This window comes from Lissotriton helveticus, chromosome 6 (genome assembly GCF_964261635.1).
Source record: "Lissotriton helveticus chromosome 6, aLisHel1.1, whole genome shotgun sequence".
NCBI classification, from domain to species: domain Eukaryota; kingdom Metazoa; phylum Chordata; class Amphibia; order Caudata; family Salamandridae; genus Lissotriton; species Lissotriton helveticus.
This window is the reverse complement of record NC_136067.1, coordinates 1,268,928,568-1,268,953,961: the sequence shown is the minus strand read 5'-3', so window position 1 is coordinate 1,268,953,961 and position 25,394 is coordinate 1,268,928,568. Positions and strand designations below refer to the sequence as shown.

Below are 25,394 nucleotides of genomic sequence, written 5' to 3'. Positions count from 1 at the left end.
TTTTTGATAATACCTTTAAACTTGACGACCATTGAGTTTGACGCCTAGCCTGGTATTTGGTGTCCTGCGCCTGTACATGTAGCTGTCCACGTCATATTATCTCTTTTATGGATTTTAAATAGAATTTTTATGAAGATCTTTTGTAACTTTTATCTGTGTAATTATTTTCTGGATATTTTTATCCAAATAAAGATTTATTTGGCTTGATTTGAATCAGTTCCTAAAGGGTCAAAAGGGATACAGCTTTAGTACGACCTAATAGTTTGCTTTCCCTGATGCAACCACGAACATGTTACATGAAGAAGGGTGCAACAGAGATTCGCCTGACAGTGACTAGAGCCCTGACTTCACGAGAGATTGTGTTGTTGCATTTGAATGTTGCAATTCTTTGCCTGTTTAGAGTTAGAAATAAAAGACTGCTCTTTCTTATAAAAGTATGTGATTGGACATTGATTTATTGTTCATACTGTTTGCATTTTGAGTAATGAGTTGTGTTCACTGGTCTGTATCTCTAACCCCCCCCCCCTTTCCTCCACGGAGCCTTGACATGTCGACCACAGCTACCACTGAGAGTCAAGTGCAGAACCGGTACCTTGCCCAGGTGAGCGGTATCTAGTAAGTCAGGCCGCGGGACTTCAAGAGTAAAAGGGCTCAGCCACCACAGTTAGGCCCAGTAGCCCCTGCGTGCCCAGTTGTCCTATGAAAGAGGTTCTGACACTTGGTAATCAACTTGCACAAGTTATACATGTGAAAGATTTAGAGTCAAGTCAATGCCCACAAAATATATAGTACTATAGGCTCCTGTGTATTACTAAGTAAAAAAAAAAGTGCATGCTCCTGCCACTAGGTCAGGTATTGAAACTTATTAAACCAAGAGTCTTGACATGCAGTGCTGAATGGGTACTTCACTGTTTTTGTAATAAATAGAAAGGATACTTTACGAGTTGCAATGTGGTTTCTTCAACTTGATGTTTTTGTTAAAATTATTTTTTGTTAAAATAAAGTAAGTTGGTGGAGGTTCTATGTGACCCGACTAGTTGCATCACCAAATCATTTTTGTGTATTTTCAAAGCGCTGTTTGCTGTTGGGTCCTCACGGGAAAGCCTGCTTATAGGCAGGGCCCCAACAATAAAGTGTAACCCTGGTCATCTTTGTTTTCATGCTGGTTTACAAGGTGTCTTCTCTCCTTGCTCGGGCATTACCAAATGTTTATGGCCTAATGGTGTTCAATATATTTTCCTTTGCTGAATAACCTATTCATTGACTTCCTTGGCAGACACAATTGGCTCCTCCTGAGGTCCAGCAGCAGTATTTATCAAGCATTCAACACCTTCTTGGAGATGGTATGCCACTGATTTCTTTAGTCCCTTCATGTATACTTATTGCTCTGCTAAATCATTATGCTCTTGAAACTGTGAATCCCTTCTATTTCTGTCTTTTCTAGGTCTTACAGAGCTAATTACTGTGGTAAAACATGCTGTGGAGAAGGTTTTGGGAAGGTAAGCTATACGTAAATTTAATGGGATAATGTGCTCATTTGCATTTTATGTGGATATAAGCTTGATAAACACTTGTTCAGTATGAGTTGCTTTGTGTGGTGCATATTTTACACGCTTGCTCCAAGGCCACATGATATGCCCACATGAATTCTGCTGCCTGAACATTGTAAGTGGGCAATGCTGTAGATACATGTTTATTTTTATTTGAAAAATAAGTGGATGTCGACCAGTGCTATTCTAAGTTAGGCAGGTTTTGTGTTTTCTTTGACAAATTAAGTTAGACAAAAAGCACACTTGGAGAAGTGAATACAATTACCTAGAAATTGCCAAAATCCATGATTTTGTGGTGAGGTCGAAGTTGCCAAAATTGTGATTAAAATTTACCTTAACCCCTTCGACGCTCATGACGAGCTCAGCTCGTCATGAGTTACGCCTCTCGTACGCTCATGACGAGCTGAGCTCGTCATGAACCGCGGGTTTTTAAAAAAAGTCAGCGCACAGCGGGAAAACCCGCCGCGCGCATGGAGTTAATGCCAGTTTCCTGTAAACCTGACCTGAGATTTCAACACTCGTCCCATCCTTTCTTTTGTTATTTTTCATCTTTACAATAGTCTTTGGTCAACTTAATATTTCCTCAGATTAGTTATGTTTCCCATCAGTTTGTCGACTGGATCCAAGCTCTCTATCAGAGTACAAATCAATAGCCACTGATATTAGTTTTGTTACCCGGCAAGGCTGTCCGCTATCTCTGTTACTTCAAGGTTATGATATTGATACTGTGCAGTAAATCCAAAGTTTTGACATATGCTGACCTTGTCTTGATTACCACCTTGATTACCACCTCAGATGCATTGCATGTGAAAACTGATACGAATGCCATTGCTTTTGAATTTTTCTGAGTTTTGGGCTACAAAATAAAAATCCTTAGCACATTTTTAATATTATTAGCGGTCTCAGACAATGATCATGTCAACAAACTAGTATATTGGGATGTGGCTTACTGAGAAATATACAAATTTAAGGTCTTAAAACTACAAAGAGGCTATCAAAGACCTTGTTCTTATTTTAAAGAAATGGGCACATCTACCATTGATGTTAGGGGTCTGAGTGAACTTTTTTACGATGTTTCTGTTGTCAAAAATGCAATACTTATTTTACACTCTACCTTTCTATGTTCCTCAGTCTTTTTTCATCCGGGAACACATTTAAGAGTCACATGTATGAGGCCCAGAAGCTGTTAAGAAAGCCTTAAGGGCGCACCTCGCCAAGCACATTAGCAAAGTATAAAACTAAACAATATGAATCCTCAAAATCGGCCAGGAGTGGACCCTAAAAACACATCAAGTGATGCAACATCATTGCCAAGGACCTCCAGTTTTAAGAATTGAAATTCATGAAGTTTATCTCATGTAAATGCACCTTCCCTTTTTGCTCTAGTCTCCCCACCTTGGCTCCCTTCTCCGCTTTACTCCAATTGACCAAAGAGAAGTTGTTAAGTCTGTACTCCCTTTGACGAAAGAAGTTGTTTAGTCTGGACCAAAAAATGAAATCATCCAGTTACCAGCAGAGCCATATTTCTATCAGGAAATATTTTCTCCACTCACTTGAGGTGAATCTCACCTCCATGATCAACTTTTCCTTCCTTAGCGTCATTCCAGGCCCCGTAAAACACATTATTGTCATCTTTTTTCAACATACATTTGGCATACCTAAAGGTTCTGACTAACACTGGAGCACCGACAAGACCAAGGAAAAGGAGGCCAGTAGACCAATGCAAGAGCACATCAAAATCTATCACAATACATCTGAAAGAAACACATAGTGATATATTCCTTACCTTAGAATTACCTCCAGGCGTCAGACTGGATCCGGAAAGTTTTCATCAGCAGTACCCCTGCGTGTCGGTAGGTGGCGTCATGCGGCTCCTCGTCCGTCGTTAGTGTCGTGCTCGCTGAGATGATGTCGCGGGCGCTACTTAGACGCCACCCACGCCCGTTGACGTCAGTTCTTTTTTTTTCCGCACTAGCAAACAAAGATCTGGAAAGAACAGAACCCCCCAGTCAATTTTTGACTGACTTTTTGAGGCTTTTTGTCACCATTTTTTCATCGAGTCTTCGACTACTGGTACGGTTAGGACGCCCTGCGATGACTGTCACAGTATGTTGTCGGTGACGGACCCGCAGCGAGTGTGTCTTTTCTGCCTGGGGCGCGACCCCAAGACGTGCCCCTACTGCCGGCCCATGTCGCCGAAAACTTTGCGGGAGCACCCGGCAGTCCGTTCCGTGCCATTCGAGGTCCCGGTCCTGTGGGAGGTCGAGGGACTGTGCGCGGAGTCATCACCATCGATCTTCGGGATCAAAGTCTTCGCACTCTGGGTCAGGTAAGGCGAAGCACAAGAAGTCTAAAAAACGTCATCGTTCTCCGACTTACCCTCCCGGTCACGCGACGCGGCTGAGAGTGTGGGTGGTGCATCCCCGCTGTTGCCGCGGAGCCTATGCAGTCGCCGCCGGCATACCCGCCCTTCCCGGGTTCGTTAGCTACTCCGCCCAAATATAGGAATTCCTGTCGGCCATGGCTCGCCTCTTTGGGCCGTCGGGTCCCGCTGGTGCGCCTTCGGGCCCTGCGGTCCCGACTGGGGATCCTGGCCTTTCACCGCCGGTGGCTCCGGTGTCGCTGTCTGCTCCGGCTTCAGCGCCGCAGGACCCCTCTGTTTCCAGGCCTGGATCTCGGTCGACGCTGGTTGACCTTATCACACATCAACTGACGTCGACCCCACCAGCACCACTTCTGACGTGCCTGCTCCTCGGGACGACGACGGCGGCTGCGGTTTCAGCCCCGAATGGACGGGGCTTCGGCCCGGCATCGATCATTGCCGGTTTCGATGGCGCTCGGGTATTTTTATCCCCATGTCCCTGCTCCTTAGTTTAGGCCTGTACACCAGCCTGAGAAGGAAGGGGAGGACTGGGAAGGGTCTGAGGACCCTCTTGCAGCTGATTGTGAGTCTGAACAGGACTGGGCAGAGGAGTTGGGGGAAGCCTGTGGTCTGGATGCCTCACCAGACCTTGGCATGCTGTCTACTCCTACCATGGCTACGGAGGAGGGTGCTAGTTATGCTGTGGTGTTGCGTAGGGCGGCAGAGGCTCAACTCCTCGTGCTTCCTACTGTGGCTGTCAGGACTAACCTCCTGACAGAAGTGCTTCAGCCAGCAGCTACTTCTGCGGAGCCGCTGCTTCCCTTCAACAAAGCACTTTCTGACGTTCTTTTGGGCACTTGGTCCAGGCCCACCACAGGGGCTCCGGTGGATAGGAATGTGGCCCGACGCCATTGCCCGGCTCTAGGTGACTCTATTTTCCTCTCCCAACACCCCACCCCTGAGAGCTTGGTTGTCCAAGCCTCTGCTTCCCCGACTCCCTTCCCTTCCGCACCACCAGATAGGGAATCCAAGAAACTGGATCAGTTCGGAAAGAAGTTCTTCCGCCAGTTCTGTGCTGTGGTCCGTGAACATCACATGCCTCTTGGGCCGTTATTCCCACTCTCTGTGGGATACAGTGGCACAGGTGCTGCCTCAGTGTCCGGAGGAGGTCCGGACAGCTCTCTCCCAGGCTGTTGCAGAGGGGAGAGACGCAGCTAAGTTCATGATTCGTTGTGGCCTAGACACCACCGACTCACTGGGCAGATCAATTGCGGTGGCTGTTCGACGCCATGCCTGGTTGAGGACAACTGGATTCTCGGGGGATCTCCAAAACACACTTATGGACATGCCTTTTGATGGCCGTCACCTCTTCGGCGACAAACCAGACATCGCGTTGGAGCATTTTAAGGACTCACGGGCTATGGCCAAGTCCTTGGGACTCTCTGCAGTCCGCCCTCCTCCGCCTGCTGTTTTTCGCTCCTTTCGTGGCACCGGAAGGGGCGCTCTGCAGAATTCGCAACAGAGCCAAAAGTCTGCGCAGCAACCATCCCACCGCAGCACCTGGGTTCCACCGTGGCGGACCAAGGGCCCAGCGAGCGGGTCAGTCTACCTCCACCTAGCCACCACTGCCTCCAAACCTTCCCAGTCCGAGCTTTCAGGCCCATCAAACTAAAGTGGGTGGCAGTCTTCGCCATCACCTCCCCCACTGACGCACCATCACATCGGACAGGTGGGTTTTAGAAATAGTCCGAAGGGGCTACTCCCTCCTCTTCGAGACTACCCCTCCAGCAATGCCATCTCAGTACCACCGCATGTCGGGTGATCGCTTGGTGCTTCTTCAGCAGGAATTTGCGGCCCTCTTGGCCAAGGGGACCATTGAGCGCTTTCCGACGCCAGAAGTAGGTCGTGGTTGCTATTCCCACTACTTTCTGGTGCCAAAGAAGGACAAGGACCTGCATCCTATCTTAGATCTCCGGAACGTCAATCGCTTCCTCCGCAAAGAGAAGTTCAAGATGCTCACTTTGGCTCAGGTATTGTCTGCTCATGATCCACAAGACTGGATGGTAGCGCTGGACTTGCAGGATGCTTACTTCCACATCCCAGTCCTGCGGGCCCACCTGTTACCTGCGGTTCACGGTAGGCCACAAGCACTTTCAGTTCCCCGTGCTCCCTTTTGGCCTTACCAGTGCCCCTCGGGTGTTCACGAAAGTCATGGCGGTGGTCGCAGCTCATCTGCGCAGATATGGGGTTTCAGTCTTCCCCTATATCGATGACTAGTTATTGAAGGTGGGCTCGCCCCAGGCAGTAGTCCCCCCACCTCCAGACTATGGCCGACCTCCTGCATTTGCTGGGGTTCTCCATCAATGTGCCGATGTCACACCTGATTCCTTCTCAGAAGCTCCTCTAAATCGGTGTGGTTCTGGACATGGCGCAGTTTCGGGTCTATTCTCCCGTACAGCGAGTCCAGGATATTCGGGCTCCGATTCTGATCTTTCAGCCCTTGTCCCGGGTTTCGGTCAGAGTGACCATGAGGCTGCTGGGCCTCATGCATCCTGCTGATCGATCATGCCAGATGGTATATGGGGGCTCTGCAGTGAGACCTGATGTTCCAGTGGGCACAGCATCAGAGGAACCTGTCCGATCACGTCCAGATCAAGGAGGTCACTGCACAACAGTTGCAGTGGTGGCTCATAGACCGGCATTGGGTCGACAGCAGATCTCAACCCCAATCGGAGTTTACTGTATTGACGGATGCGTCCCTCCAGGGATGGGGCGGCCACATGGAAGAGGCGGAGATCAGAGGCCTCTGGTCTTCGACAGATTCCAAGCTCAATATCAACCTCCTCGAGCTTCGGGCGATCTGACTTGCACTGAAGGCCTTCCTTCTCTCTATCAAGGGGAGAGTACTGCAAGTGTTCACTGACAACACCTCTGCCAAGTTGTACTGCAACAAGCAAGGCGGGGTGGGGTCGTGGACTCTCTGTCAGGAGGCTCTGCGCCTCGGGACATGGCAGGAACATCAGGGCATTTTCCTGGTGGTTCAACACCTGGCAGGTTCTCTGAATGCCAGGGTGGAAGAACTCAGCCGCAGGTGCATGATTGATCATGAATGGTGTCTTCACTCGGACGTGGCGCAAGGTCTTTCAGCAGTAGGGAGAGCCTTGATTAGATCTATTTGCCACGAAGAGAACGTGCATTCATCAGTTCTGCACGTTGGAATTTCCAAGGCGGCACTCGCTCGGCAACGCTTTTCGTAGTGAGTGGAGTTGCGGTCTGTTGAATGCCTTTCCGCCTATACCACTTCTACCCAGAGTGCTGAAGAAGATCAGGCGTGACCGTGCCCAAGTCATTCTTATGGCTCTGAACTTGGCTCGAAGAGTTTGGTATCCCGAGCTACTCAGTATGAGCATCGATCCTCCGATCAGACTGCCTCTTCGGGAGTATCTTCTGTCGCAGCAGCAGGGGACGGTCCTCCACCTGAACTTGTCCAGACTCCACCTCCTTGCGTGGAGATTGAGCGGTGGTAGTTGATTCCTTTTGACTTGCCTCCTGAAGTTTGTGATGTCATTCTGGCAGGTAGGCGTCCCTCCACTAAGGTGGTATACGCCTGCATGTGGAATAAATTCATGGCATGGTGCACAGCAAAGGCTGTGGATCCCCTTTCTGCACTTCTTTCTGAGGTCCTTTTGTTCCTTCTTTCTTTAGCCCGGCAGGGCTCTGCTCTGGGCACTATCAAAGGTTCTCTTTCTTCCATTTTGGCCCTTCTCAGGCTCCCTGATCAGCCTTCTCTTTTCAAGTCCCCTGTTGTGAATAGGTTTCTGAAAGGCTTTACACACCTTTTCCCTCCTATTCCGTTTGTGATGCCACAGTGGAACTTGAATATGGTTAGTAAGTAAAATACTTTATTTGATTTGGTTTAAATCATACAAAGAGTGGGTTAACCGCTAAAAACACGTAAACACTTGTGATTTAAAATTCATGTATAAACACTAGTTAGTTAGTGAAATTTCCGTTTAAAACATTTTGATTATTAAAACAAAGGAAATCAAAGGAAAATAATACAGTTAGTGCCTTTTAGTCTTATGGAGTTGATCTGGCTTGAGGAATCTGATTCTTTTACTTATATTTGCTATAAAGTAGATGTCTAAGCATTTTCTGAATCAAGTTCTGTGTCTTTCCTTTCTAGCGCTTTTGCAGCTAGTCTTAAAAGCTTTAGTGATTTACATGCCAATTGCACTGTTGATACTCCTAAACATTTTATTACTGCGGATCTACATGTCCTTATCTGCTCTTTTTTCAACAACGGCCGCAGCCCTTTTTTCCGTTCGGATAGTAGTGCCGGGCAAATACAGAGTAGGTGGAGCACTGATTCATCACCATGTCCGCAAAGGCGACAGTCCGTTGAAAGCCAGATGCGTTTCCATTTAGGAGTTAAATCTTTTGTGGGATACACTCCCAGTCTCAGTAGAATTAATTGCTGTTTCGTTCGGTTTACGAAATGTTCCAGAAGGTATGGTTGGGGCTTTAGCTTTTTATATGTCGGGAGCACCGTCCATGCGTTTGTTTTCTTGGACAACGTGGCTTTATCCTGGTCATGGGACATTTGGTTAACTGTTTTGTTGACCAATTGTTTAAACTCCGAGTAGGACGGTGTAGTATGCCATGCTTCCTCTAACTTTAAAGCCTCAATCGATTTTTTTAGGAACGAATGAATCGAGTTGGTCAATTTTTTTATATATATTTTTTTATTAATTATAACTCAAGAGAAGAAATGTACATATCGGGTGTCATTTGGAGGAACATATTGCAATGGCGAACGGCAAATGATTTGAGAAAATACACAACAATTATAAACATCTGAAAGTCAACAATGCCAGCTTAGAGCTGGGGCAAAAACAATACGGTGTAGATAACCTTAAGCAACCATCATCGGAGCCCGCCCACCCAGAAAACAGGATATGAAAATCTAACACGCGACACCCAGATATGAGGAACAAAGCGGCTCAGGATAATATGCCACATCTCTTGTGAAGAAGGGAAAAGGGAAAAAAGGCCATAGAACATAATAAAGGGGGAAAAAAAAACCTCAGCCCCCCCACCCTGCACCCCTGCAGATGGCTACGACCTTACCCCACTAGCAGCGTGCCTGTCGCCCACTAAACTAAACCCCAAGGAAGGGAAAAGATGGAGGAGGAAATGTCATACGATACAATACGAGCTCCCGGGCTCCCCTCCCCCCGCCTAAAGCAGACAGCCCCTACCGTCGTACAAAGCGAATTAAAGCAAACTAATAAGCAAACAGATAGGGGAGTCACAGAAAAGATAAGACCGTCCCGCCCAACCCCCGGCACAACAGAGGCAGCAAATCCCTTATCAAACATAGTCATTGTAACCAAACCCAGACAATCAGACTTCCATCTGGCCCCTACGCTCACAGACACCACCCAGCAGAGCCAAAAGATAGTCACTGTACCGAACTCAGACAGTCAAATTCAGCCCTGGCCCTTACGATACATCGCACAAACCCCATCCGGTAGGACCGACATAGTAGCAAAAGAGTCAAAACGTTGTAAAAAAAGAAGACCAATACTGCCTGAAAGGATCAAAAATGTTAAGTCTCGAAGTCTACCAGATACACGAAAGTCAGTCAAAAAAGTATGAAAGGAAGTCTCCAGAAACGAAGGAAAAAATGAGTCCTGCGCGGGCGATGACTCTGCCGATCGTGCTAGTTGTTCAAGGGCTCCGGCAACGTACCGCTGCACTCGTGCATAGACAAATGGCACCAGGTCTTGATTATGTTCGGGGTTCTCCTCTCGAGTTAGATCAAGCTTCGCGGGGGTCACCGTATATTGCAGGTCTGACACAGGGCTGGAGTCTGGTCTCAAACACACAGTCTCGATGCTCACGGCCAATTTGTAGAAGATAGCCTCCATTTGCAAGTGAAGAGCCCCGACGGCGGCCATTACGGTCCCCAGTGATGGTCCACACATGGTCCGATCCATCTCTGCTTGCACGATAACAGAGCAGGTCCTTAACGTAGGCCGGCCACTCCGGGGAAACAAACAGGAGCGGGATGGACGGAGGCGACGGGCGACTTGTAGGCTTGGTGCTCTTTAGACTGTTGCCGCGAGCGGGGGCCCCACCCGCGGACCCCGAGGGACGCAACAGGGTCCCTGGGACCTGGCCCCCCACCCACCGCAGCAAACACGTCCCGTCGCCGTCCGTCTAGTATTCGCCGGGACCAGAAACCACCACCAGGATCGAAGAATAAGTTCCACTCCGATGAGACCGGACCCCGCCAGGTACCCTCGGCCGATGTTGTTCAACTGAAACCCGTCTGGGTCAGTACTCGAGGCCTCGGCTTACACACTGGAGTAGGCCCAAAAATGAAAGACGGTGTAACTTCGTCAATCAGAGCGAGAAAAACTCCGGGATTGCCCCCCTGGGCTCAGCAACGATTCAGACACCCGGGAGTCGGGCGGGAGGTCAGGATTAATTTCAGGATAGGTACACCAGCGACGGAGGTCGACGGAGCCGGGAACTTATGCGCCCATCTTGCTTGCTAGCGTAGCTCCTCCCCCGAGTTGGTCAATTTTGATTGCTTTTCGACTTCCAGCCAGCAATAATGTACCAGGGAGTCGTCCTCTGCTGCTCGCATTCTCCAATAATATTTGACCAGTGCTCCCTGTCGTGCCATGGTCTGATTCTTTAGCCCAAATTCAAGTCTTATCCGGTCTTGTGAGATATGGCGCAGGATGTTGAACAGTTTTTTGAAGAGACTCGTTTGGGCGATATTCAAGGATGTTGCATCCTTTGCATTTAGTATTTCGGAACCATATGTGATTACGGGTAAAAATTTTGATGCCACGACTTGAATATGGTTCTTACATATCTCATGTGTGCTCCTTTCGCGCCCCTTCATAACTGTCCTCTTCGTCTCTTGACCTTGAAGACTGCCTTCCTGGTTGCCATCACCTCCGCTAGGCGAGTGAGTGAGCTCCAGGCTCTTTCTTGTAAGCCTCCTTTTCTGTCGGTCCATCCGGACAAGGTTGTGCTCAGGCCCCGTCCTTCCTTTTTGCCAAAAGTTGTTACGGCCTTTCACATTGGGCCGACTATTACCTTGCCCACCTTCTTTCCGACTCTGCATCCTTTCAGAGAGGAAGAGAGGCTCCACTGTCTGGACCCAAAACGTGTGCTTTGATTTGATCTCAACCGCTCACAGCATTTCCGGGTGGATGACCAACTCTTTGTTGGCTACGTTCGCACCAAGAAAGGTCAGGCAGTGCATAAAAGGACTATCTCCCGCTGGGTCGTCTTATGTATCAAAGCCTGTTACTCTTTGGCTAAAACAGAACCTCCGGTGGGGCTGCATGCTGATTCCACTAGAGCAACTGCAACAACTACTGCATTGGGACGTGGTTTCCCACTGCAAGATATTTGTCAGGCAGCCACTTGGGTCTCGCTACACACGTTTACTAAGCATTACTGCCTGGACAGTCCAGTCCCGAGAGACCGCTTCTTTGGCCGTTCTGTTCTCCGGGACTTTCTGTGTGATCTAGGTTCGCAGACCCACCACCGGGGTTGGTATTGCTGGGGTATCTATTTCAAGGTAAGGCAACTATCACTATGTGTTTCTTTCAGATGAACAAGTTACTTACCTTCGGTAACGATATATCTGTAAGAAACATTAGTAGTGATAGATTCCTTACTGCCCCACCGATCCTCCCCGTTCTGCGAACTGATTTCTAGGGTTAAGGTCATCCCTGTCCGGGCCCAAGTTTCAATGCAGCAATGGTCAGTTTCTTGCATGGATCTGCGTTCCTGGCACGGAAAGTCCTGTACAGAACAGACGTCGGTGCGTGTGGGCGGCGTCTAAGTAGCGCCCGCAACATCATCTCGGCGACCACGAGGTCAACGATGGACGCGGAGCCGCACAACGCCACCTACCGACACGCAGGGGTACTGCTGACGAAAACTTTCCAGATCCAGTCTGACGCCTGGGGATAATTCTATGGTCCGGAATCTATCACTACTAATGTTTCTTACGGATATATCGTTACCGAAGGTAAGTAGCTTGTTCATCCAGTTCAATGAAAGGTACCAAAACCCTGGCCAATATCCAAGAAGAGCTGCTACTGTAATTGGAAGAAAACATGATTTAGCTCTCATCCTTCTCTACCCCCTTATATTATTCTGACACCACAATAACTTATTTAGAAGATTCAAGGTCTGGGCTGAAGTTTTGTAATTTACTCTGCATCCCTCCCTGCTAACTGAAGTCTGCCTATTTAGAATAGGATCGGTAAAATAGTTATCGAATTTCGTGTCCAACAGCATGCACGTGTGTACTTCCTACACTTGTTTATGTTTACTATCTATCCTCAAGCCCATGTTCCTGGATAGGACTAGGAAAACCTCGTTATGCATTACAGATTCTGAAAAATTGTATAATTCTGACATGTAGATTTATGTGCAGGCACACATAAGATGGCTTTCACTGGTCAATAATGTCTTTGATAAGAAAATTTATAAGGGATGTATAGTAAACCTGTATATGCTTCCAACAAGCATCCATTCTTTAGTATTCTCTGTTGCAATTTTCGACTAGGCGGCAAGAATCAGGTTAAGCTCTTCAAGTAGGTAAACCAGTAAGAACTAAATAGGTATCGTCCTGCAGGACGATCATTGCCTCTTTCCTGATGACCATTATATCACTAAAATATTGCGTTCTCAGCAATATGTAGTTTAGAGACCTAATAGGGTAGGCACCTATTTTACCAATTCCTGTAAAAGAGCCATAATTTCAGATTGCCTTCACATCAACAGAATACACACCAAGATGCGTTTTTGCCAGTATCCGTACAAGATAGCTTGAGGGAGCTTTCGATTTTGCCAATATCTATACCAAGTGGTTATAGGGTGCTTTTGATGTACATCACAGCTTTATATTAACCATCTCACTGTAGAATGATGTGAAGCTAAACATTTTGGATTGTGGTTTGTTCTCCTTGCTGCTATCAAGGAGTAACCAAGTTTGCAAAAATAAAACTGAAAAGCAAGTGGCTCCTTTCTACTTACATATGGATTACCAAAAGTAATGACCATTTAAAATGATTGGTGCAAATATTTTTGCCTCTTGTGGTTAAATACACATCTATGGTGAGGTTGAGTGAGAATGAGCAAAGTGATGTCATTTTAGAGACAGAATCTTCATGTAGTGATACTCTGCATTTAGTAAGTTAAGGCCTTCTGCAGTTGTGATTACTAAATGATTACACAAAAGGTAGAGGTAAATGTTGCTAGGTAAAATTCTACTTTAGTGAACCTTGTTTGTGTAAAGTATGGTCCCTCTTAATGTCCGCTTTTAACAGAATGTAATGTTGGGATTCTACCTGGTGGTATGCTTTAAATTGATTCCATTAGTGATGCATGTACCTTTTAATAATAATACCTTTCATATATGAGCTTTAATGTCGTATTGAAAGACACTGTGCTTGATAACCTCCTAGCATATGGTGCATGTATAGGTGATGTATATTTTATAGGTATGTCTGCCTGTGCAAGGGTGTTAACTGATTTTCTGAAGATTTATTATGTAATAAATATCTTGTTGGTCAACTTTTTTTATATCATATTCTTGTACGCCTGTAATCATTCTGTACTAGAACTGTACCGCTAGTTTGGCTATTTCTGATTGTGACTCAAAACTAAAGCAAATATTCAAAGCTTCATCTTGATTAAAGTTGCTTTTATATGTGGGACACCCAATGCTTAATTAGTAAAAGAATGAGTGCTGGTGTTCAAAGGCCACAGAGGGCATTATAAGATGTTAGTGCAGACAATTCCAAGTGTATTACTCGTCAATCCACCTCAGGCCTCTTTAATCCATTACCAGACACCCCTCCACCTTTATCTCACTCTTGCACTTTCCTACTTCCTCCATGTGTGTTGTTTTTTTTACATCTTTCTCTTCCTCCTCCTTTCCCATTTGTGTTTTTTCCCCATCATGCTATCGGGAAATGTCTGATCACGAATAATAAGAGTTCTTACCTAAAAATGAGTGCTGGTACACCTTAGGCTGGGAAGGCCAACTGCGCCTACACCCATGACCAGTGCAAAGTACCCACGAAAGAGTGAGGAGTGGGAAGTCCACTGACTCAGCCTAAGGACTGGCAGAAGCCACATCAGCAGCGCAACACTAAGAAGTGCCTCAAATCTGCCAGGGTAAGCTTGGTGACCTCTTTATGGAACAAAGCCCCTACAACAGATATGGTGACAGTGAATAGCACCCCGCATGTTGTGCCTCTAGGCTCGACCTCAGCGACCATATCACAGAACTACATGGACCACTTCCTCAAAGAGACCCGTATGGAAATTGGATTGCTCAGATTTGACTTTAAGACTTCTCTCAAAGCCATACGCCAAGAGATCACTGAAATAGAGGGGCTTGCCGATGGCTTGGAACAAATGATAGACGCCCATGTGGAGGACGAGGAGATGCTTTGGTGCAGGGTGTTCATACTCAAGGAACAGGAGGTTGACTTGCAAGCCAAACAGGAAGACCTAGAAAACCGGAGCCGCCGGAGCAACATTCATATCTGGGAAGTACCCTTAGGAGCTGAAGGCGATGACATCATCACCTTCACCGCTGAGATCCTACAGACAATCTGAGGAGATGTGGATGCCTCCCTGCCGACCCTTGACAGAGCTGACTCGGTGTCACTGGCACTGGGTGCTCCAATCCTGCTCCGGAGTTCTGAACAAGGAATCCATCCATCTGGACTTTATGGGGAAGATGATCTGGTGTTCCAAGATCATACCATCCAACTCTTCCAAGATCTCTTTCCGGTCACACTGCTCAAGAGGTGTCATTTTAAGCCGCTCCCTGACGGACTGAGGGTATTGAATGTTTGTCATGGGGAACTGCGTTTACAACGCAACTTTTACAACGCAGTACCTTTACGACGCAACCATTACAACGCAAGTCATTACAACGACTTGCGCTGGGGGGGGCGCTCTAGGATAGGGAATCGTTTTAATTTACTATCCAACACCTTCCCTACTATCCACGGGGACTGGAGTTGGAATAGTAAATTAAACTATTCACTATCCAGCGCCCCCAATGCAAGTCGTTGTAACGACTTGCGTTGTAAAAGTGCGTCGTAAAGGCATGCGTTGTAAAAGCATGTGTTGTAACAACGTACATCTGTTTGTCATCAGTGGGGGCATCCCTTTGCGGTCATGTTTCCTTGGGAGTGGAAATGGCGGTCCCTGCACTACTTGGGTGAGGTGAATAAATTACTTGGTATCTCGGATGAACCACCCAGTAGAGACTCTTCCCACCACTCCGGGCACCGACCAGAGAGGGTTTGCGTCCCATTTGGAGCATGGTACGATCCCACCAACAAGACAAACAACAAAAGGAGAACGCATCTAAAGAGGCCAAACGAGACATCCTCACATACCTAGAAAGCATGGGGAAGGATCCCTCTCCAACCACATCTAAAACTAGCTCACTGCGACTCAGTAATGACCATACACCACGGTGGGGAGGCAGCCCTCCCTCTTGTGTTGTAATTTCTGGTGTCTGCAGGGCCACGGGGATCCGGAGGCTGCTCTTGATATTTACACATAATGGGACAAAGAACATTCCCTGTATCTCACCCACCTCTATTCGCACCTGTTAGAAATGGGGGTCTCTAGTTGGCAGGTTGTTACCTGTCCAACACTTCTAAAATAACCCCTGCTCACTCTCTTGGTAGCTTGGTGCGAGCAGTCAGGCTTATCTCGGAGGCAGTATGTAAAGCACTTACACATAACCAACAGAAATACAGTGAAAACACTACAAAAGGACACCACACCAGTTTTAGAAAAATAGCCAATATGTATCTGTGTGAAACAAGACTCAAACGATAAAAATCCAACAAACCGTAATTCAAAATACTCATAAAGCAAAAATAGACTTTAAAAAACAGGCCCTTGAAGTCGAAAGCTCCGTCCGAGACTATCACGGCGTCCTGAATGAACAAATCCAATAGTTCTTTCTGACAGCGGCGTCGCAGGCCTGCTATAGTGTCGGGCAGACCCACAAAACAGTACCTTTAGAAATTCAGTTTATCGGGACCTTGAAGTCGCACCCGTTGCAGGTCAAATTCCATGAGGTTAAATTGGGGAGTGCCAGCGGGGTGAAGTGCAGCATGCAGTGCCCTCATGTCTCAGTGCAGGCAGCGGCTCGGTGACCGCGTCCAGCGGGGTCAGTTAGACCAGGGCTGCTGTGCGAAGTGCCCGTTGCGGTGCTTGCAGGACACAGTGCAGGTAGCGGTGTTGTCGTTGCTGAAGTCAATGGCGCTGATGTTGGTGGGCCAAGGCTGAGGTGTGGGACACGGCGGTGTGTCGTGTAACTTAAAAACGTTGCCCCCAAACCACAGTGCAGGTAGAGTCGTCAACGTCTACTTTGAGCGGCGTCTTTGGTGCGAAGCAGGATGGTGCTCTGTATTCTCCACGAGCAACATCCACAGGTCACGGTGCAGGCATCAGCATCGGTGACAGCGACGCATTGTCGACAAGGATACCAGGGCGGCGGTGTTAAGCGAAGTGGAGTGCGGTGCCCACAGGTTATGGTGCAAGCAGCGGCTCTGTGGCAGCGTTGAACGGCGTTGTCCGTAAGAACAGGGTTGCAGTGTGAAGTGCAGCCCTGCCCTCTGCCGTGCCTTCAGGTCATGTAGCCGGCAGCGGTGTCGTTGACGGTGTCTGGTTATTTTATCCTCTGTTGCAGCACAGAACACACAGTTCCCAGTGCTGGTAGCAGATTACCTTTAAGTCTTTGTTGTTCCTGAGACTTCTTCAACTGGGGCAAGCTCGACCTCAAGCCCTTGCAGAAACTCTGGGAAAACGGATGCAGAAAGTCCAGTCAAGTCCTTTCACTGCCTAAGACAGAAGCAACCACTGCAGGCCAACACCGCAAAGCACACAGGAAAATGGTAGTCTCTCCTCACAGCTTCTCCAGCTCTTCTTCTTGGCAGGCTTCTTGATCCGAAAGAGTTCTAAAGTTCTGGGATCAGGGCCCCAATATGTTTACCACAATTTCCTTTGAAGTTGGTGCAAACAAAGTTCCTCTGGCACACATGAACCAGTTTAGTCTGGCTAAGGCCAGGTTCACCACATGAGGTGGAGACAGCTTTGTGAGAGGTAGCCACGGTCCATTCAGGTGCAAGCGACAACTCCTGCCACTACTCTAAATGCAGCCAGGTCTAGTCTGCCTGGCTATGAGTCACTCAGGAACGGCAGGACACACCTTAACACCCCCCTTGTGTCTGTGTAGTGTGAATGCACATCCCCAGCCCTGTCAGTCTGAAGCACAAACAGCTAATACCCAAAAGAGGCAGAGACCTGTGGATGGTTAGACAAGGAAATACCCACTTTCTAAAAGGTGCATTTCCTAACACACAATATAAAATCATCTTTACTAAAAAATGTATTTTTAAATCCTGAATTCTGGCATACTAAATTCAATTTTTCTGTCGGCTTCCCTTGGCCTGCTACATTTGTAAAAGTGTCAATCTATCGATAGGGTTTTGAAGGAGATTAGGGGAAGTACTAGGCGCTCAGCTACGTGAATTAGGGAGTACAGCGTCAAAAGCAGGTGCACGGGGACGAAGGGAAAGCCCTAAAACCCTTCTAATGGGGTGCGTTAAGAATAACACACCTGTACATGGATAAAGAGTGTCCCCTGCACTCAAAAAGTAGAACAAAACTTAGTGCGTAAAAGGTAATTAAATGGATCACAGTCGCAATAGCTGGAGGAAAAAAGGTGATGAAAAAGAAACAGTGTTAACTCGAAAAGTTGTTGTTTAATGCTTGAGAGGCCAGCCGACACGTGTTTCGTCGCAATGGAACACAAATTTCCGCGACTCTTCAGGGCTTACAATTACGTTGGCAGTCAGTGGGGGTCGCCTAGCTGGTGATAGTTCCAACCCAGCTGGGCCCTTGACCGATAATCAGATGTCACAAAAAGACGGTTGTCGTTTAGAAATAGCACTTAAGGTCGTAACACTGTAGTTAAAGTGTAGAGCCCGCAGAGTGCCAAAATACGAAGACAGTTATGGAGCGGGTTCACTCCTATAAGCAAAGACGGGGGCCCGTAGACAGACCGAGTCACGTCTGTTCAGGGATGCGGGCTCTTTCCAAGTGATAGGTTCCGGGTGAGGACGTCCTGCGTGCTCTACACTTTAACTACAGTGACTGCCAACGTAATGGTAAGCCCTATAGAGTCGCGGAAATTTGTGTTCCATTGCGACGAAACACGTGTCGGCTGGCCTCTCAAGCATTAAACAACAACTTTTCGAGTCAACACTGTTTCTTTTTCATCACCTTTTTTCCTCCAGCTATTGAGACTGTGATCCATTTAATTACCTTTTACCCACTACGTTTTGTTCTACTTTTTGAGTGCAGGGGACACTCTTTATACATTTGTAAAAGTGTTACAAAGCAGCCCCCATGTTAACCTATGGGAGAGATAGCCTTTTAACTGTGAAAACGCAATGCACAGTATTTCACTACCAGGGCATGTACAACACACCAGTACATGCCCCACCTTTCACATACACTGCACCCTGCCCAAAGGGTTACCTTGGGCCTACCTGAGGGGGTGTCCTACATGTAAGAAAAGGGAAGATAAGGCCCCGGCAAGTAGGTGCACTTGCCAGTTCATCATTGCATTAAAGATCGTGTGTAGACACCACAGTAGCCGGTCAGAGAACCTTTTGAAAGACTGCTTGTGTGGGTGGCACAATCCGTGCTGCAGGCCCACTAGCAGCATTTGATTTACAGGCCCTGGGCACACATAGTGCACTGTACTAGGGACGTAGTAGTAAATCAAATAAGCCAATCACGGAAAACCCATCGTAACACACTTTATAGTAGGAGCACTTCCACTTAAACATTGAACAGCAGAGAGAAAGTGCGCAGAAGCACTAAACCAGCAAACGCACGGTCAAAACAGGAGCCCAGAAAGCAAAAAGTCTGAGGATAAATCCACTGAAAAAGCAAAGTCTAACAGCACCCTAGGAGGGTAAGGCCTCCAGTGGGATCTGTGTGTGTTCATGCTGATATCCACTGGACGCAAACAACTTTATTGGGCCCTGTTGGCCAGTTGCTCTTTGTTTTCCTTGTTCATTTTCTTGTTCCAGGTCAAGTATCCACTGGCGATGGGGGGCCGCGGGGAGGGGCTGCAGATGAGCACATTCATTTCCATTGATCTGCATCATACACCACCTCACCTAGATGTACAATGTTCTTTTTGGCTCCCTACGCCGCCCCCCTACCACTGTTGATGTGATCCCCATGGGATCACCACCCCTTCTGCTTCCATTCCCCTGGGATAGCTTCTCCCTTACATGGGCCTTCCCGAAGTCCACCCTTCAAGCCCTGTCTTGGGCCCACTCCGTGACCTAGCGGCAGCATCCACCAACTTAAGTCATGGGAATGGCCCTGCACACTAAACTGCTTTCTGTAATCGTCCGTGGTCTATACTCTCCTAGCAAATGCAAACAGGTTTGGTGATACCTCTTACAACAAGACCCGGACGTCATCCTCCTTCAGGAGACCCAGCTTATGGGGGTGGATAGCCATTGCATGTCCCACCTGAAATATCCCAATTGCTACTGAGCACATGATTCCACAAAAGCACTGGTGGGTGGGTATCCTATGCAAGGCAGGCTTCTGCTCCACTAGTTTAAAGGTAGTAAAATATAAGGACGGCCGCTCTTTACAACTGCATATCCTAATAGGCAAGCGCCCCCTCACTCTGCTCAACATCTACACCCTCAACCATGCATTGAACCTCTACGTATGGGGCACATTTCGGGACCAACTGGCAGGAGTAGTGGGCAACATTTTAGTGGGAGGTGACTTCAGTCTGTTGTGGGACTCTTAGATGGAAGAACTGCAGCATATCAGGGCATGGGAGCGATGTCTGCTCAACTCAAGTGCGACGTAGTGGATTTGGGGCTAATAGACGCCTGGCGCTATAGGCACCCGATTTGCGGCACTACTCATTTTACTCCCATGTTCATGCCCCCTACTCTCGCATTGACTACATTTTCCTTACTCACTCCCTACTCGGTGACCTAGGCACTGCAACCCTTTCAGACATCTCCATCTTGGACAATGCATTTGTGGAGCTGGTGTGGTCCAGTAGCTCACACCCCTGCCAGGGTCCATTGCGTTGGCACCTCACCCTGCACCTCCTTAGAGCCCCAGTAGACACAGCGGGTTTCCGAAAGGGGATTGCAGACTACTTTGATCTCAATGCCTTCCTGGACACACTGCCTCACATACTTTGGGACAGGTTCAGGGCTACTGTTCAGGGGTGGGGGCTGTGATATCGACTATTGCCATAGCCATGTGAGGGAGGCCAGACTGGTGGAGACAGGCCTAGCAGCAGAGATTAAAGCCCTAGAGATGCTTGACCAAATGACCATCACCAGGTGCAGCAATCGACAACTCCCTACACAGACAGTTTAGAGCCCATTGGACCACCAAGGCGAAACACTTTCGTTTAGACTTAAAGCAGAAGTATTACGGGGGGATACAAAGGTGACTCATTATTAGCCCATAAACAACAACGGCAACCAGCTAAGACACACAATACTAAAATCTAAACCGGGGCCTTGACTTGGACGACCACTGAAAGTGCTAAGCAACAATCATTTCAGGACTATTATCAGGTGCGATAAATGCGAGACGAAATTCTGCAGGATTTAATTGATGCTTATTTGCAGGCCTGTGACTGGGGCTCTTAGTGTTCAGAGCTCCTTGATGCCACAATTACTCTTGAGGTACTACACCGGGCTGTTCGGAATCTGCCTGCCAGGACAGTGACGGGCCCAACAGGCTCCCCATTATCTTTTACAGATTATTTCTCCCTAGTCTACAGGACCGGCTGTTGGTGCTTTTGAACTCTTTTACTCATGCTGCATGCCTCACACCCACCATGGCAGCGGCAAGATCATCCTCATACCTAAACCTGTGAAAGACCCTACACAGTGTTTCTCCTGTCACTCTCTTGAACACTGACACAAGATCTTTACAAAGACCCTGATCAACAGGCTGGAATAATATGGTTAGAACACCTGGTTGAGAAATCCTACTGGCATAATATTCCGGCCTGCCTTCTTTCTCTTGACGCAGAGAAAGCCTTTAACAGGGTGAGTTAGGCCTTTCTCCGAACTGTTTTGGGCAAGATTGGCGTGGGGCAAAGCATGATATGACTCCCATCTACATATCTAGGGGCACCTGTCAGGGATGTCCATTATCGCTCCTTGTCTTCGCTCTGGCAGTCAAACCTTCAGCCATCACTATTCGGCATACGGCAGCTGTAGACGTCATCGCGTTTTGAGGCCGAGCCAAAAATATAAGCCTCTTTGCAGATGATCTTTGGCTTACCCTCACCCAACATGCCTCCTTCCTGCCTGCCTTTTAGCCTTCGAAGCAGTATCTGGGTTTAAACTCAACATGACCAGGTTTTGCGTCCTAAGTCTCACTATACCCCAGCAGACCTTTCCTGCCCTTCAAGGGTTGCACATTAGTATTTGGACACACTTCTGTCAAGATATATACCACGTTAATATATCTGGTGCTTCGTCCCCACTTATTGATATACGGATAATCATGTTATTTTAACCTGATTTCTCCAATATGGTCACTAGTGGATACCTCTGATCAGACTTTCAGTTAACACTAGGTTTGTGTGTTAAGCGCCCTGCGCCCTGTTTGCTGATTGATATATCCTCCTGATTTCAAATACGTTAAGATTTGTTTTAATAGCTAGGGGCCTTCTGGTCCTTCACCTTATTTTTGTTTAGTTCGCGATTTGCCTAGATTGTATGTCTGTATTCGGCCTTTGTTGGACCCGGCCTCATGGCGTGGTCCTACCCCTCCCGCATGGCGGGCCCAGGACGACATCAGCCCTCCTCCGGACCTCGGGCGGCCCCTTCTGCCCGACCCTGCACGCCCCAACACCACCGATCCGGCTACCATCCCGGATCCCCATCATCGGCCTGGCCCCAGCGTAGGCCCCTCACGACCTAAGCACGAGGCCGGGCCCGACTCCATCTTGGGCCCACCACGTCACGACCACGAGGCCTCGGCCCCAGCCTCGGCCCCAGCGAAGCCCAGACATCGAGGCACCAAGATCCACCCAGGTGGTCGAGTGGCCACTCGCCAGATCCCGGAGGGAGAGGAGTTTCGATGGCCCTCCAGCCGTCCCCGGACGCCTGGTATCGATCGCCCTCCGGCCTCCCTGGGCGCTGGATCCACCCCCCTGCTGGGTGTCTGGACACCATCATCTCGGCCCCTCTGGCCCCAGGCGCGAGGGTCCGGACATCAAAGGACCTCCGTCCTATATTTGGGCCCGCCCCGGAGTAGGACGGCAGTTGTATCCTGGACTGGAAGCCCTGCTGACGCTGTCACGGCCGACACCAGACGACTCATCCTTCCTGTAACTGACGTCCATCCGAGAGCCTGCTGGCGCTGCCGCGGCCCACCTTGCTGAACCATCCGAGAGCCTGCTGGCGCTGCCGCGGCCCACCTTGCTGAACCATCCGAGAGCCTGCTGGCGCTGCCGCGGCCTACCTTGCTGAACCATCCGAGAGCCTGCTGGCGCTGCCGCGGCCTACCTTGCTGAACCATCCGAGAGCCTGCTGGCGCTGCCGCGGCCTACCTTGCTGAACCATCCGAGAGCCTGCTGGCGCTGCCGCGGCCTACCTCGCTAAACCACCTTGCAAGCCTGCTGGCGCTGCCGCTGCTCGAACCTCTCGGAACCCCCCAGCTCGAGGATTGAGAGCTGTGCGTAGGGTATCCCTTCTCCGCCCAGAGTAAGACTGTCCCGCTACCTTACCCTCCTTGTCCGAGACTTTACGGATCCCTCGATCCAGCTGTATATACTGCCAAGAACCCGCAACCGTTATTACTTATAAAAGCTTGAGAACTTGACCTCCTGTGTGGTGTCCGTTTGTAGTGTGGTGATTACTCTGCTGTACGATCCTAAGAGGGGGCCCTCATTCAGGAGGCCTCTCGGTAACGCTCGGCTACTTCTCGACGGAGGGGCGGACCTAGGGGTGGTCAGTCAGACATCTTCTGCTTCCCCCGGGTCGCCTTTCTAACATTGGTGGCAAGCACTGGGATCCGAGCCCACGCAGATCGTACAGAGAGTGATTCACTCGCTACCCAGAAAAACCCACTGCGACCATGAGCACAGAATTCCAGAAGGAGAAAATGGAAGACTACAGTCACAAGGAGCTGAAGCAATTCTGCAAAGATCTAGGCATCGCTACCACTGGCTTAAGCACCAAAGAAGATTTCAAATCGGCCCTGCAGGCCTGGGTGGACGCCGGGGAGGCGCCACCCCCGAGTGAAGATAACCCGGGCCCGAACGGAGGCCCGGAGGCTGAGGTGAACCCGGCGGGAGGGAGACCCGCAAACCCAGACACGGGCCTCTCCCACGAAGACGCCCGAGAACGAGAGAGGATCCGGCTCCACGAGTTGGACCTGGCCCGACTCCGACAAGAAGGAGAAATCCAACTGGCAGAAAGGAAGTTAGCCCTCGAGGAGAAAAAACTCATGCTCGAGCACGAGCGCGTCCTCAAAGAAATGGAACTTACAGCCAAGGCAAACGAGACAGCCACCTCCGGGGGTAAGACCCCAACCCCCCCGGTGGACACGAAGGTGCACATACCCAAGGATGTCGTCAAAGAGTACTATAAGAACGACGACATCCAGCAGTGGTTCAAAGCTTACGAGGTCGCCATGGCCGCCCATCGAGTACCCCTCAGGGACTGGGGTGCCGTCCTGTGGGGGAAGTTTATCAACGAAGGGAGAGACGCCCTGCTGGAGCTCCCTGATACCGAGAGGACCTCGTACGAGCACATGAAGACCGCCCTCCTCACTCGCTACGGACTCACCCCCAAGATGTACCGGCAGCGATTCCGAGACTGCAAAAAAGTCCCCGGTACCACGTGGGTAGAATACGTGAACTATTACAGTAGGGCCTTCGAGGGGTGGACTCGGGGCTGCCAGGTCACCACCTACCAGCAGTTGGTCGACCTCATTCTATGGGAACACCTGTCCAATAACTGCTTCATCGAACTCCGGCAGCACCTCCTCGACAGCAAATTGACTGAGCCACGAAAACTCGCTGTCGAGGCAGACCGATGGGCCAGCACCCGAGTTCCCCGGAACACGATGGGAGATTACGGCCGGGGTCCCCAGGGAACCACCGACCACGAGGTGGCGGAGTAGGCCAGAGCCGGGGTCGAGACGCCCCCCAGGGGTCGTCCCCTACCTCCACGTCGCCATCCCTGGGCCGGAGAGGGGGCCCCCAGCCAGGCCGGGGCCCCGCCCGAACGTTACGTGCCACAGATGCCAGCGACAGGGTCATTATGCGAATGACCCCCTCTGCCCGATGAACCAGCGACCCGGCACCACCGGGCCCCCAGCCCGCCAGATCGCGGCAGCTGCCCTCGGTGAAGAAAGAAGTGAGGAAGAGGACGAGGACCACGAGCAGGCCGAGTGGGAGCCCGCAGCCATGACCTTAGCCTGCCTGGGTTCTCACGACATGATCCCCCGAGGGCCGATCCCCGGCAACACCCAGAAGTACCGCCAGTGGGTCACCATCAATGGTCGCCGGACCGAAGCCCTCCGTGACACTGGGGCCAGCGTGACAGCGGTCCGCTGCCATCTGGTGACCCCAGAACAGATCCTTCCTAACGTCCTGTGCCTAGTCCGATCCGCAGATAACTCCGAAACTATGTGTCAAATGGCCCGCATCCCCTTCGAGTGGGGGGGGAGTGTCGGGCGTGCTGAAAGTGACTGTCCGCGACGATGCCCCCGTGGACTGCCTCCTTGGGAACGACCTGGAAAGTTCCCCATGGGCTGGCGTCGAACGAAGAGAGCACCTGGGGATGCTAGGCCTTCCCGAGTGGGTCTGTGCGACCACCCGCTCCATGTCCGCCCGAGCCTCCGCCCCAGCGGGGGAAGCTCCAACAGAGGAGCCAGAATGGCCCGCACCTCCGCCACCCGTCGTCCCCGAGGACGCCGACACCGAGCCCGGCCCCCCAGGGCCCGACCAAGAAGATCTCACCGAGCTCAACCACCTCCCGGGAACTCGCTCAATGGCGCCAAGAAGGTGGCCCCACCCGCGAACAGTTCCGGCAGGAACAGAAAACCTGCCCCTCCCTCGAGGGGGTACGCCAGCAAGCCGCTACGCAAGCCGCTGGAGGCCCCGCGGGGTCCCACTGGGTCTACTGGGACAACGACCTCCTTTACAGTGAGCAGAAGATCGCCGAGCTAGGGGCCGGCCGGGTGCTGGTTGTACCCCTCCGGTTCAGAGACTTCCTCCTGAACTTAGCACATGATGTGCCCCTCGCCGGGCACCTGGGGCAGGACAAAACTTACAGCCGCCTGGTGACCCATTTCTACTGGCC

General features: G+C 49.8%; 1 protein-coding gene across 1 annotated transcript in view; it reads left to right on the top strand.

Annotated features, from left to right (window-relative positions):
* Nucleotides 1–25,394, top strand: part of PEX3 (peroxisomal biogenesis factor 3) — a 490,463-nt gene that overhangs the window by 338,930 nt on the left and 126,139 nt on the right. The window contains exons 6-7 of the mRNA XM_078648999.1: nt 1,277–1,343; nt 1,445–1,499. Of these exons, the coding sequence (XP_078505125.1) occupies nt 1,277–1,343; nt 1,445–1,499 (122 nt within the window). The remainder of the gene's footprint in view (nt 1–1,276; nt 1,344–1,444; nt 1,500–25,394) is intronic.